This window comes from Drosophila montana, unplaced genomic scaffold (genome assembly GCF_035044405.1).
Source record: "Drosophila montana isolate Dmon_TW-CO22-7 unplaced genomic scaffold, ASM3504440v1 contig_402_1, whole genome shotgun sequence".
Lineage (NCBI taxonomy): Eukaryota > Metazoa > Arthropoda > Insecta > Diptera > Drosophilidae > Drosophila > Drosophila montana.
The window spans coordinates 5,596,523-5,611,991 of record NW_026998739.1 but is presented as its reverse complement, the minus strand read 5'-3'; the positions used below and the strand labels follow the sequence as shown (position 1 = coordinate 5,611,991).

The 15,469-nt window shown below is 38.4% G+C and overlaps 1 protein-coding gene across 1 annotated transcript; it reads right to left on the bottom strand.

Annotated features, from left to right (window-relative positions):
- Window positions 1–3,058: 3,058 nt before the first annotated feature.
- On the bottom strand, window positions 3,059–4,064 carry LOC135438980 (proteasome subunit alpha type-1-like). The gene has a single exon (XM_064697552.1). The coding sequence runs from the start codon at window positions 3,961–3,963 to the stop codon at window positions 3,127–3,129; it is 837 nt and encodes a 278-aa protein (XP_064553622.1). The 5' UTR covers window positions 3,964–4,064; the 3' UTR covers window positions 3,059–3,126.
- Between the last annotated feature and the right edge of the window lie 11,405 nt (window positions 4,065–15,469).

The window sequence follows — 15,469 nt, the reverse complement described above, 5'->3', positions numbered from 1 at the left end:
TCAGAGACAAGTCGCGACATGTCCTGCGAGACATGTAAACGAAAATATGTAGGTGAGACGAGAGCAAAGCTCACGAACCCTACCCTGCCTCGCCCACTCGCCCTCCAACTGTCAGGTTTACCGAAATTTGAACGCTAAAAGGACAGCAAACAGGGCTGCACAATTGCTCAGTTAATAGTTGTGCACCCCACCCCCTTCCTGGCATCACATCACATCACAGACATTTACTGTTCATTTTGCGGTTAAGTTTTTGATGCTGTTCCGAGCAGCAGACGAAAGAGCGGGAGAGAGAGAGCAAGAGGGAGAGAATACAGAGACAGACAGCTAACAGCTTTACGCTAAATTTGCATGCCAAGGACATTGCTCAGCTTCTGGCTGTCCCCCGTTGCTGCTGACTTCCCCTAAACAACACGTTATCCGCCTTAAACACTTTACCCAACTTTTATTACCCCACATGGTTTAAAGCTTTGTACATTACGCAGCGTTGGGGGCGTGTTCGGCGCTAAAGTTTTATGGCGTAGATTTTGTTCAAATGTGTTTATCCAATGCGGACAGACATTTTAATTGGCATATTATGGCCAACTAAAGTGGGCTTTCAGCGGTTTTAGAGCTTTTGTATGCCACCAAAACGGAAATAAAAAGATTTAATACATTTTATAACATTTCTGGAAATTGCCCAAGTGGTTAATATTTAAAATGTCTATAGAACAAACAGACAAAAAACAAGATAACCAACATAGCAAACGACATCTCGCTCTCTATTTCCATAATTCAAAATTAATTGATACACAACCGATCGAAACCACAGACGCGAGCAGACTAAATCGTCTCCTTTGACAGACTCCTACGCTAAGCTGGCACTTGCACTAATACAATGACAACATAGACACAACCTAATTGCTACGCTCACATTTTCTCTCTCCTGTTAAAATCGATCTCTGCTGTATACGTAAACAAAGTGGACAAAGCACTTACTTTCTCACTCATACAAATGTGGTTTTATCCACGCTGCTCTGTCTATTGAAGTAGCAGATTCTGTTCAAGCAACAGCTTCATATAAATGGCAGTTAACAGTGGACAAATCGCACTAATACAATGAACTCTCACTTATCCGAAATGTGCACTCTCGCATATGCGCGCTCTGATCCGCAAAATAGCGCCGAAAACAGCTGACAAACACACGGAATACCGCAACGTACAAACATATTATTTTTGTTGGTTTTTGTTTTACGCCTTCTCACTTCATGAATATAACTTATATATGTACATACATATGTATATACGTGTGCTTGACCAAGCTGTTCCCAGGGTTTTTTGGTTTTGCTTTTCGCCTGTCATTCTTTTACATCGATCTTATGAATTTATTTTCATTTCCAATTAGCGGCACACACGATATTCAAAGTAAATTAAAATGTTCTACCCAAGAAGGAAGGCTTCTGCAGCTGCCTTTAAATGTTACGTTTGTTTTCTTAATGGTCTGTAGTTCAATTATCATAAGTAAATAAATGTTTATAGACACTTACTTGCATAAGATAATCTGCAGACATGTCTCTCTCTCTCTCATTTTATTTCATCATTTTCCTTTGACAGCTGTGTATCGAATTTAATTTTGCGCCATTTTTTTTTTCTCTCACTAAAGCGCTTAATAACAAAACTGTGTATTTTACCGATGTTAAAAGGCTGGATAACTAATAAACGGCACTTTAACAAACACACGCAATACGAACTAATTAGGTTTAATACCATTTTATTAAATTACACAGGATTTATACTTTGCAAGAAACCAACACACACGCTCCGCGGACCCGACCGATCAACAAAGCAGACGCGCACAAACTAAATCGTCTCTTTAAGCTCGCGCCTACGCTAAGCCGGCATTTGCACTAATACAATAACAACCTATGGGAAGTGTTGTCTATTCAGCTATTATCTTTTTTTTTTTTTTTTTTTTTTTTTTTTGGTTTATTTTGCGCTGGAATCGATCAGTGCCTTCTGATCTCTACCAAGCGGAGTTAAGGGTATAGTGTATAGTTATTATTTAATAACTTAAATGATAATTGCAGACTTAAAAATATATAACAATAATGGGAAAGGGATGTTTAAGTGATGCGCCTCGTTGGTAGGTCGTCGGGGTGTAGCCTTCGGAGGCGCCTCTCACTGATGGGCTCAGCCAGGGCCCTTGCGGCCGCGTTCGGATGCTGCACCAATTTGTCGGAGTATCGGCTGCTGAAGAAATTGGGCTGATCTCCGACCTTTGTTAGGCGGAGATCGCGTTCGATGGTGTCTGTTGTTACGTACCATGGCAGGCCAGCAACCTTGCGTGCTGCCTTGGCTTGGACCACTCTTATGCGACGGAGCTGGTGTGCTGATGCCGTGCCCCAAACTTGGATCGCATATGTCCAGATAGGCGTTACCATCGTTTTGATAAGCAGTGTCTTCGTGGATATGTGCAGCTTGCTTTGAGGCTTTAGTAGCCAATCGAGCTTTTGTAGTCTTCTCAGGCATTTTGCTCTCGTTGCTGCGATGTGAGGCCCCCATATGAGCCTTCGATCGAGGTGGACACCCAAATAGCAGAAAGAGTTGGTCTGCTCAATGGTTCCTCCATCGAACCATAGCCCCTGGCAGCTGTCTGGGCGCAGCGTAAAAGTGACGCAGGCGGACTTGGCTCAGTTTATAGCGATGTTCCACATAGCTGTCCAGGTTTCGATCTGCAGCAGCCAGTCCTGCACTGCACTTGTAGCAGCTTGCAGATCTTTGTGGGAGGCTAGGAAGGCAGTGTCGTCCGCATATGTTGCCACCAGCAGTCTCGCAGGGCTGAGGTCTTCATTGCTTTGTCCTTGTGTGGGCAGGTCCGCCGTATACAGCGTGTACAGCGTCGGACCGAGGACGCTGCCTTGTGGGACACCTGCTCTGATGCCCTTAATTGCCGACCTTTGGTCTTTAACGGCCACATTAAAGGTGCGTCCTGCAGCTATTATCTAGCTTAATGCGGATGTTTTCAGAGACAGTCAGCCGGAAACTCGTACATATTTATCTCTATATTATTTAGAAACCAGCATTTTTGAAACGAAGAATTTGAAAATACTTTATTACTAATCTCATAAATGAACAAAAAATATTGAAAAATTAAAGTTCCCTTTTCTTTGAAGTTGAGGGTGGAGTGTGTGTATTAAGTGAATTAGTTGGATCCGGATCAAAATCATGGGCAGAAGAACTTTCAGGTGGTTCCGACTTGTCCAGATTTTCAAGATCATCGAGACCACTGCAAGTTTTCTGATATGACAAACTCTCGTCAGTCGATAGTATCTTGAACGGATAGTCCTTGCCCACGATTCCGATACAGATGCTCATCTCCTCGTCCAGGGGAGCTGCAAAGCTAACGGCCTGAATGCCGTGGCAGATCAGTTCGTTCATGGTGCAGTCCGGAAACGCCGCCTCGTAGCGCCCCAAATAGGTGCGAGCGCCCTGCGAACGATTCCCAATGGCCATGGCCTTGCAGTTGAACACATTGGCCGAGGGCATTATCTGGTATATGTGGCTGCCCTTCTCATCGTAGCCGGCCAGCAGGAGACCCACGCCGATCGGGCGGCGATCGTAGCGCTGTGTACTTATCTGCATTTTGTTGCCCAGATTTGTGGCCAGTCGGGAGACGGGATAACTGGAGTTGTACGAGTGCCTGTAGCTGAGGCATTCCGTGCGCAGATATTGGCCCAGGATGCGTGCATCCGCCGTAATGCCCGCCACGCACATGCCCACATGCCGGTCGATGGACATGACCTTCGGATGGGTTAGGCCCACCTCGGCGGACGGTTTATAGAGGCCGACAACAACCGCAAAGTCGACACTCTTCAGGCCCACGCTGGTTGTGCCCAGATTGACCGCCTCCATGGCGTACTCCACCTGGAAGAGACGCCCCTGTGGACTCCACACGGTCACATCGCTGTCGTATTGGTTTCGAAACATAATTTTGAAAATCTTTTAAGCCTAAAGTTAATGGGGGTTTTTGGTAGTCCAAGTCTTTAAGGCTATTCAGTGCTATATCTTAAAAAATATATATTTGTATAATGAACGTCTGAAGCACCGTTGATAATGCTTAAATATATTTAAATGAAGTCAAAGTATAGGCAACCCATATTTTAGATATATTTTTGAGATAATATAAAAAAACTTTCAGCTTGGAAAGCCTTTTGACTGAAGGGATCCGCAGCTGAAAAGTTTTGTATAGATTCAGAGAAACCGCTTGAAAAATAAAATTATCTAGGAAATTGTTTTGTTAATGGATTCTAAGAGGAGAATATTATGTTCACCCAATACAAGCTATATGTTCTTATTAATTTTTATTTATTTAATTTTAGCATTTTTTGTTTAGATTTTTATGTGAAACTAAGAGATTATCCATAACTTCAGTCTAGGGTAAAAAGTAAAACTTGTAATTAAGTAAATCCAAAGAGAAAGCAGATGAAAAATTATATGACAGATAGATGTTATATTGTATAAAAAAAAAATGCAAAATCAAGTTAGCGTGCTCTAGTCTATACAGATATTCTTTCGCCTTGGCAATCTAGTCACACATTTTCTCCAATAACTTCCATATTTCTCAACCGATCTTGATGAAATTTCCACCAGTAGATCTTATTGTGCTATAGAATATTCGTGTATTCTCAAAAGAGCAACAGCATTAAAATTGTGGCTTAAATGTTTGGTTCCAACGAATTTATAGCTAGGGGCGAATTCGGAGGAGCATTAGCTGCAAAATGAAAGATTTCTATATAATATTCTATATATTTGTATATACTATTCTAGAACTCTGCCTCTAGCTCTTTAAATCTTAGAGATTTGCTCAAAGAACAAGATTTCGATATCGATTGCATGGAAACGGCGCAAGTTATCGATTATCGGAGACTGCGCGGGCTCTAGGTACATCTGCAAAGATATTCGTACTTTACCGTACTTTACTATAACATTTACACTCAATTAGCCGGCGGCAATTGACAAGTTGGCAGCACTCTCGAGATCCACAACACAATGGGCAGCACTGATGACTGATGTTGCTGGCAAACACTTAAACTTTGCTTTGGGGTTGTCATAATTATTTTTGGGGTTTTTTTTTATTCTATGGAATTGAGATTTTTTTTTTTGGGTTTTCTTCCATGAATTTAAACAAATATCTTATAAACAAAATTAAATAAAATTGAAATAATAATCATAATAAATATATTAATATTACTAATATTAATTATAACAAAAATAATATTCTACCCCAATTCTAGATTCTATATTTATGGATGTATTTTATTCGGAGTGTAAGTCACAAGATTTTTATTGGGCATATTTGTAAAACTGAAATGACTTGGAAAATTGTTAAAAATTAAAACTAATTTTTTTCTCATATTTTTTTCATCATATTTTATTAATATAATGTATTTATTTTTATATTTTATTACAAAATATTTAAAGCTGGGCAACAATATTATTAAAATAATATATTATTAAATATTATGTATATTATTAATATTAAGTGTGTAAAAGTCAGAGGAATAAATATCAAAAATTCTGACTAAGAATTAGGAAAGTTGTTTAATTTTACATAAAATATATAGAAATTCCCCTAAATCCCTTTGCTATAGTTCTTGGGGGTCTACTTTTGGAGCAGCTTAATAATTGAGTTTATTTTTAGAAATAATTAAAGTCCTTCAGTCGTGGCTCAAAGCGCAAAGCTGTATTTCTTAGAGCACTATTCATAAGTGTTGCAAAGGTCAACAAGTTTTTGCCGTCCGGTTCACACACTCACACACACACACACATCATTTTAACACATGCCACACATGCAAAAACTATTCTCGTGGGTTAAATTTCCGCCGCCGCAAACAAAAGGCGCCCAGCCAGACGCAAGCTGCGCAAAAATGTCGCCTCGCAGCGCGGAAAATTCGCGCCTTCCGTTTGGCATTTTCTGGCTCTGCCGCGTCACATTTGCATTAATTTCATTTAGAAAATGCGTTGAGTGAGCGCAAAAACTTAAGAAATCACATGAGACGTTAGCCAGGGCTGGGCAATAAAAGTGTGAAATGAACTTGTTCAAAATGCAGCCTAATGCTGTGTGGCTACAGTAAGGGAAAGTAGTCAGGAAAGAACTGTTATAAAATACCTTAACTAGTTCGCTTTAGCCTTGCATACAAATGCTCGAAGTAAACAATACAAATTTAGGCGAGCGAAACGCATATGTGTGTATGTAGATGCATAAATATTCGGATAATGGTTGCAGAGAGTGGCTATTGTGGATAATGAGCGCATGGCGTATTATTCATTTGCTGCTTTTAATTTTATTTTATGTTATGACAACGGCTGCAGCTACTTCGAGAGCGTGAGAGGGATTTATTCATCCAATGCACAATGCTTCTGATCCCGTTATCTAAATTTGTATGCAGTCGGGAGCGCTTATGAATGCGAAAGAGCAATAGCTTGCTCTAGGTTGTTATTGTATTAGTGCAAATGTCGGCTTAGCATAGCTGCATTGAGTAATAAAGAGACGATTTAGTTTGTGCGCGTCTGCTTTGTTGATCGGTCGGGTCCGCGGCGCGTGTGTGTTGGTTTCTTGAAATGTATAAAAAACTGTGTAATTTAATAATTCGGTATTAAATCTACATTTTTCGTAATGCGTATGTTTGTTAAAGTGCCGTATATTAGTTTTCAGCCTTATTAAATCGGTAAATTACAAAGTTTTGTTGATAAGTGCTATAGTGAAAATTAAAAAAAATGGCGCGAAATGGAATTCGATACACAGATGCCAAAGGAGAATGAACAAGAGAGAGAGAGGGAGAGAGAGATGAGCGTAGTCTGCAGATTATCTTATGCAAGTGAGTGCATATTTACTTTTATTTTTTTATGATAATTTACCTGGAATGCATTATATAAACTAACGTAACCTTTAAAGACACTCCAGATGCCTTCCTCCTTGCTTAGAACATTTTAATTAACTTTGAATTAATTCTGATATTGTGTGCGTCGCATGCGGCCATATTTGGCCAGCCGTATAAAATCTAATTGGAAATTAAAATAAATTCATCAATTCAGTTCGATATAGAAGAAAGACAGGCAAAAGGCAAAACCAAAAAGCACTGGGAACAGCTTGGTCAAACACACGTATATACATGCGTAGGTATATTAATTATATTAATGAGGAGAGAAGGGCGTTAAAGAAAAACTGAAAAATGTAGATGTATGTAAATTGCGGTATTCTGTGTGTATGTCAGCTGCCTTCGGCGCTGTTGTGCAGATCAGAGCGCGCATATCCAGAGAGAGGATATTTCGGATAAGTGACAGTTCATTGTATTTGTGCGATTTGTACACTGTTAACTGCCATTTCTTTAATGCTGTTGCTTGAACAGAATCTGCTACTTCCATAAAATGAGAAGGGTAGATTAAACTACATTTGTATGAGTGAGATAAGTAATTGAACGTATTACGTATGCAGAAGAGATCGCGTTTGCAAGCAGAAAGCATTGGCAGAATTTGTGAGCGTGTTAGTTCTGTGCTCTATGTTGTTATTGTATTAGTGCAAAGGAGACGATTTAGATTACAGATTAATTTAAATTTACAAATATTAATTAGTTTTAATTAGGCATTTACTAATAAATTGCTCACAATTTTGATCTAGCTCATTTGTTACACATCAAGCGCATCTCTGTTTTTATATAACATTAGAAACTTGTTATATGCGATCTCTAGACAGCCGGGTGGAAAGTGGAAAAGTGTAAAAGTTGGCGACACTTTGACATTTATTTGCAAATGGTTACACAAACGTTTTAAAAACCGTCGTCAGCATTTCCTAGAGCTTTTACATATAATTCGTTTTAATTATGCTTTAATTGTAGCCTGCTTTGGGCCAATTGCTTGACAGATTTTCTTCTTCTTCTTCTGAGTTTTTGAGTAGCCGCAGAAGCAAGTAACAAATTTTCTCTTCCCCAACTCGCTTATATTGGCTTTCCTATACCCCCGCCCCCTTGAATACAGGCACCACGACCTTGTGGCAAATTTTTAATTGATTTCAAAGCGTCAACTTGGGAAATGCCCCCACTTCTCATCAGGTTGTCTCTTATATTAAGCACTGAATAATTGACATTTCCGCTTCAAGTTAATTTAATATTTGAAGGCAATGATTTTCCATGAAAATGCAATTCAAACACAAATTAACTTGATTGAAATGAAAATCGATTGATTACTCATAATTGTTAAGATAAACATTATTGTTATCAATTGAAGTAACATTTTTATTTGTATATACATATATATGATTTGGGACTTCCATTTTCTTTTCTTCCAACCTCGTCTCTTCTTCTCTTCGATAGCTAATTTTCTAAAAATAGGTTGGCTTTCAATCTCAATTAACTGCTCTTTACAGTGGCCAGTGCTCAATTGAGAAATTATGGAATAATTTCGTCTAAATTAAAACAAAACATCAAGCTAGAGCCAGACCATAGTCTACTCCACCCCCTCCCCCGTTCATACTGGGGACTGGGCAGCATGCCGCATTGCTGCCGCAGCGTGGCGCCCCACAAATCGCACGCAACGTGCTGGCAATTTGCATGAGATGCCATTTTTCAGAGGGCGTTGCATATTTTTTTTTTTGCTGCTGGCGCAGCTTGCGCCTCTCCCAAATGTATGCAATGGAATCCATTAAAGAGCCGCATTATGCGCACATTTTGATGCCGAAACACGCCGTTGATGGCAACCCCCCGCCCCCCTTTGATGGCCATTAAAAGTTGCGAAGCGTAAAATCAGTTTTGGGCTTAACTCACAACTTTAACTTTCATTTTTCAACTTTAATCAGCGCAGGAAGAGGAAGAAGCAGATAAAAAGAAGAAGCAGCGAGCAGAATGAAGAAGAGCAATGCGCAAAATATTGTTATTCTTTCAGTCACATTGAGCACTTATTAATTATGATTAAAAGTCAAACAAGTTTTATTACTTGAGTGAAAATAACATTTCACTTTAGTTCTGGGATATATATTACAGGGTATATGTGCTGTAAAGCTGTCCTCAATATAATACTCAATATTAAACAATGGGTACTTGTTTATTATTTCGTATATTATATTATTTATAGTAATATATATATTGCAGGGTATATGTGCTCTGTGCTCTATAATACTCAATACTTAAGTATGGGTATTAATTTATTCTATTATAGGGTATTAATCAATCCATTTGTTAACAACATTTTTAAAACAGCTTTTTCAAACAGCTCAGCTTGTCCTTACTAAATGGGGCTTAAGTTAGGCTTACAGAATGATTATACCCATTTTGCACATGTTAATTAGTTACAGGGTAAGCTTATTTAAGAGAAAATACAAAAAATGACGCCAATTCACTTGAGACTGACAAGTGACAAGCAATTTGAGAGCTGTTCAAAATGGCCTTGGCTCGTTTATCAAAGACGGGTTAATAATAGAAAATAATGTGCGGGCTCGTTACAAATTCTGTTTCCGCCTCTAAATAATTAGCTATACATATATAAGTCACTAGCGAATATTGTCGGTCCTTGCCCGTGGAACCTTTTGCGCTACAAATTTTAGATATTATCTAAAATCAACCCATCTTAATCTCCACTTCTATTTAAATGAGATCTTTGAGCTTACGAAAAAACTTTCGTTTATAACTAACCTTTTATATACCTTTGACCCGGAAGCTTGGATTCTGCGAAAAGTGTGAAACATGTCTCAAATGATTTTTCATATAGATGCTTGGAAATAAATTTGAGCACGAAACGTCACACACCAAATCTTTGACCCCCATTTCCACCAAGGAGGGATGGAAAATAACAGTGTGAAACACCCCTAAAATGAATTTGAAAAGAGATCTTTAAAAATGAGTTTGAGGCTAATCGGATGGTAAACAAAAAGTTTCATACTAACGTATTTCGTGATTTTTCCACACATGCGGGTGGAATTTTCTTTACGTTTTTCCCTTCATCTCATAAGGTAACTACAGTAAAAATTTCAGTCAATCAGTCAGTCAGTCAGTCAATCAGTAAGTCAGACAGTCAATCAGTCCGTCAGGACAAACAGTTTCATATATAGAGATAAATATTCAATCTATTTTTAAACATTTTTCAACACCCAAGCAAACAGTTGAACAACTGTTAAGAATTTGAAAATATCTTTTCGGGTCTAAAGCGCACACTGACAACAATCAGATGTCGTGACAATGTCAAATTACTTGCCGTACATTTCATAGATATTCACAGACAGTCGTAAGCAACCCAACCTGGAGCTAGGTAGCCGCTGCCAGTTGTGTTCACGTGCATTTCGTGGCAGCAAGTTTATTGGAATTTTATGCACTTCTTGCATTTTATATATATTTCGAATTTCACGCGAGTGGGTGGCAGGCTTGAAGGCGTGGCACATGCGGTTTCTATAATGGCATTAAAGTTTGTCTTCAATTCGGGCCACAAGGTTTCGGCTGCCGGCTGCCAAACGTTGCTACGAGTTCTGCTTGTGGCAAGAGCTAGAAAACTTTTGCAGCACGTTGACGGGTATTTTTGAGGTTTTCCATCTGATATTTATGCGTTGAGCTGCGAAAATGTAATCGTGTTGGAAACTGTTGAAAAGATTTCAAACTAATACACTGTAAATAGAGAAAATTACAAAAGAAATTGTCAAAACGGTTTATAATAACAAAATACTGCAGGTGTAGGTAGATCCTTTTTTATAGTTTTTTATTTTGTCATGAAATGTGTAACGCATAGAAGGAAACATCTCCGACCCTACACAGTATAAATATTCTATAATATTCTATAGCCTAGTCTCACATCTGTCTGTTCAACCATCTGTCCGTCTATCCGTCAGTCCGACTGTCCGTCCGTCCTTTTTAAAGCGAACTACTCTCTCAGTTTTAAAGGCGTCGTCATGAAACTTTGCATAAGTCCCTCTTTCTGTTGCACGCAGTACATATGTCGGAACTGGCCGGATCGGATGATTATGATTATATCATATAGCTCTGATAGCTTCAGTTTTTCAAAACGTCATACTCAACATTTATGTTTTTCACTATGCTTCTTATATATATGCAAGATCGTATCATTATCGGACAACTATATCATATAGCTGTCATAGAACGATTGTGCGAAAAGTAGATTCTTGTATGGACAACTTTCTTGTTTATCAAAATACCGTCACCAAACTTTTCATTTATGAGCTTCACACTGCTCCTCATATATCTGCACATTCCAATGAATTTCTGAGTACTATATTATCATATTGGAACGATCGTTCGGAAAATAATGTTCCTTTACTTATAAGTTAATATATGCTGCTTACTCCCACATTATATATGCTGCTTACTCCCACATTATATATGCTGCTTACTCCCACATTATATAGTACTATATGAAGAATCGGTCTAAAATAAGTTTTTGTAAGGCAAAATATTCTGTTTTCCAAGATAATTTTATCAAACTCCGCATTTACGCCCGTCGAGCTCGATCTCCGCCTAACAAAGGTCGGAGATCAGATTATCTTCTTCGGCAGCCGTTACGCCGACAAAATTTCTAGAAGGGTATTTCATCTTTGGCGTGTCGAAAATATGTTACTTTCTCCTTACACTTCAATTTGGAGTTTTGCAGATTTAAAACTCTAAGCAATAAATATTCTTGTATTTTAAATTAATTAGATTATAGTTAGTTATACTATAGTTTCTTGGTTTATTGGACTTTTTGTATTTATCTAAAGGTTTTGCTTATAACTTGACACCCAAATGATATGTTTTTTTATGACTTAAAGAAAGTCTTATATTTTAATTACTCTTCAAAGTTCAAGAACCCAAATGAACTCTATTACGCTTTATTCTTTAGCAGCCCTCTTATCACCTGTGCGTGTTTCAGGCAAATATAGTCTGGCAGAGTATTTGACAGCTCGTGTCAAATCTGGTGAGCAAAGCAGAACGCTTGACAACATTAAACAAAGATGACGGGCTGAGTAGTTCCAAGAATTGTTCCAAAGTTGAATGAAACAGTTTTGTTTGTGGGGGTTAAAGGACGCAACGAGTTTTAAGTATTAAATTCAACATTTATTGATAAACACGCATATCATCTGGCTGTACTTACTTCAGACCCAAAGACAGCTCCATTTAAGTCCCGAGGCGAGTCATTTACAGTTATGGTTAAACAGCTTTCAACAATTAGTAAACACTTAAGCTGCAAAATGTACACAAAAGTCCTTGAGCTGGCATTATTGGAGGATTGTGTGCGTGTGTGTGTGTGCGAGTTGCGGCATTCGCCCAGCATGGCGCTTGGTCCTTGCTAATCGAGGCTGTCGTTGTTCTATATCCTTCTAGAGATGCTGCCACTAGCTCTGCTTGCTCTTCCTCTTCGCCTTATATTGCTCCTATTTTGTTATTGTGTCGGGAATTAAGCGTACAACTTATTTTGTGGCCCGTGCTGTCCGCTTAAGCTGCACGCGTGTGTCCGGCTTGTGGCCCGGACAGATGTCATGAGCGCAACTTTTTAAATTTTAACAATCAACTGAGCGCATTAAACTTTATCTTATGTTCCGAAAATAAAATAATTATTTTCTAGCATTAGTAAGGGAAATGATACAAAAATATATGTGTTTTCTACACATCTTCAAGGGGACTCGATCTCTAAATTTCCTACCTATTTAAAATAACATTTGCTTAACATTTATATCGATGTGAATGCACTTGAGCTGTATTTGCGAAGCTTGACCTATTCGGCATACTTCTAAACTGAGCTCTTTTGTCCATGTTTCAAGATTTACATGCGACGCCTTTGGGCTGTATTTTGATTACAAATTCCTGGGCTTTGCGCAAGTATATGTTATATTGCCAGTAGATTTTACGACTTGCTAGCTGGCAATGTACTCAGCTTTTCAGATTTTTCGTGGGACTTCGGAGCTTATTCAAATGTCAGCAGCACTTCTTCTTCATATTTTGTCTGCTTTCGTATGCATTGGGCTTAGTTAAGGCCATAAAAATGATGGCCGTCAATGAACATTTGGCCAATACAAATTCGTCTCGCTGCCTTAAGTTATGCAACAGTAAATAGAACGCGCCAATTTTATGACCGAGCAAGATCTTGTCGTTAATTCAGAGAGAGATAGAGAGGGAGATAGAGAAAGAGAAAGTAAGAAGGCGGAGACCAACTTGGCTAATAGCTGGAGGCTTTAAATTGACCAAAAACTCATCTAATTGCAGCCCTGAAAACTGTCTTCGACTTATAGTTCATTTAACACTCGACTCTCGGCAAGTTTGACAAATTGCCTGCCCTACATTATAATGGGCCAATTGAGCATGGGCCCGGAGGCATGCAACAATAAATCACACTGGTTGTGGAATTTGTGCAACGACTTGCGCCCAAAAGTACTTAATGACAGTTGGTCGGGCCAGGGCACGGCCAAAGCTTTGGTGAGGCAACAATAAAAGATATATATTATAGACTATTTTACATTGTATTTTCTATATATATTTATATAGAGGAGCAGCCGAGCAATGCATTGATTTATTCACCCGAAATCGTTTATAAGGCCAGATTTTTTGAGCCAAACAATAAGAAACCAAAAGGGCTCTCTCTGTGCATTTGAGCTGCTTGAATACATTTTGGCTTAAATGTGCAGAAAAGTGTACAGAATTTAACAATAGAAATGCAACATTTATGTAAGTAAGTAAGTACTCTGTACTTGGCTCGGTGGTTCAGGAGCTAGAACGCTTTTATGTAAAGAAGAAGGCTAGGAGTGTGTTAAGTATATATATTTCCTCAATTCGCCAGTCCTTTGGTGGGCGTGGCAAAACATTTTACACCCTACACTGCTTGTCAGAAAATATAAAGTATATTGATGGGCAATATAGTGAATATGCTCACCAATAACTAGAGTATTTGCTTTCAATATACCTTATATTTTCTTATTTGTGCACTCCTTTCACCCCTCCTTTAACACCTCCTCACACACACCACTTTTATGGTGTATAGAGTTAAATTACAGAGTGTTTGCAGCTTGTCATTTGTTGTCTTTGGAAACTTTTGTTACTTGACTTTTGGCAATTAGCCAACCACACAATAAGCCTGATTTTAAGCCAAAAACCCAAATGTCACATTGAATATTATATTTCGTGCTGTCAAATGGCATATTAAATGGGAATTTGCAGGAATTTATCAAAGAGTTGAAGAGCATACAATTACACAAATTATTTCTGCACCTTATTGATTTGTAAATATTTGCTTTAAAAGGTTTCACTTATGGCTGCATGCGTTGGAAAGTCGTGATTACGCACATTAGAAGTGAGTAAAGATAGGGTATATTTAAGTTGTGTAAGTGTGTGGTAGAAGCAGCAGGATAAATTTAATACCACATTTGGTAGACGTATTATTGATCAGTATCGAAAGCATATTTGAGCTCGCCATAAAATCGCTAAATATAAACTTTTAGCGACTTTTGTTTGGTTTCTTATAGCATAGAGTTCAGTTCAGTTCAGAGTAAGCCAAATTTAAAATCAAATAAGTTAAAATTGTGTTATTAATAATATGTTTTCGGCTTGCGGCAACTTTGAGCTGTATACAGAGTATCTTAAAGTCGATCATGCGCAATTAGCGAATGTTGCAACACCTGCAGCTTCATTCCATTTGCCACTCGCCGTTTTGTCCCATACTAAACCGATTTTATTTGGCGCTCAGATTACACAGAGCTGGCCATGATTAGTGTGTTGCACAGTTTTGTAGCCTTTGTGCGGCTCGGCAAAGCTCGGACTGGCCAATTGGCATTGCGGATTGTTTGGCCATAAGACTGAAAATTCATTTTGCACCTGCCACGCCTATCAAAAGCTGTTGACAAACTTGGTGTTCATGACGCCCACAACAGACTTTGTAATTTGCGCTGTCAATATATGAAAATTGAATCTCTGAGTCTGGGTAAAAGTGTGTTTATATGAAAAACAACGCTGCCATAAAGACGTGCTTTGCGTCTAGAAATGCTGTAGCTTAGTTGTCTGAGCGTCGAACTAACGAGCGAAAGGTCGCTGGTTCAAATTTGGCAGCAATTGTTCATTTGCTGTCAATGATTTGAATTTGTCTTCTGCTGTCGCAAATTAAACAAACAGCTTCGATAACATTTGCATAATTGATTTGTTCCGAGCAATGCCGGGTAATTTCTGCTAGTACTTTATACATTGGGTATATTGTATCATTTCTGTAGCTTAAACACATTTTATTGTCGAATTACATGCGATAAAAGCAAAAAGTTCTCCACGTTTTGCATGTTCCTAGGGTAGGGCTTATTTTCAAGGTCATATCTTTTATGTATGTGGGCTTATCAAATCGCAATTTTTGGTTTTTTTTTTGGGTGCTCCGCAGATAAGCATCATATATATATGTGTGTGATAAAAACAAGTGTGTCAAGGTGTTGTTTAGCTTAAGAAAAGTGTACAAAAACCAGCTGCGTGCTTTGTATTTTATTCAATTCTAA

Bases quoted from the DNA above. Each gene is read 5' to 3' on its own strand.
- LOC135438980 (XM_064697552.1), bottom strand. From the start codon at position 3,963: ATGTTTCGAAACCAATACGACAGCGATGTGACCGTGTGGAGTCCACAG.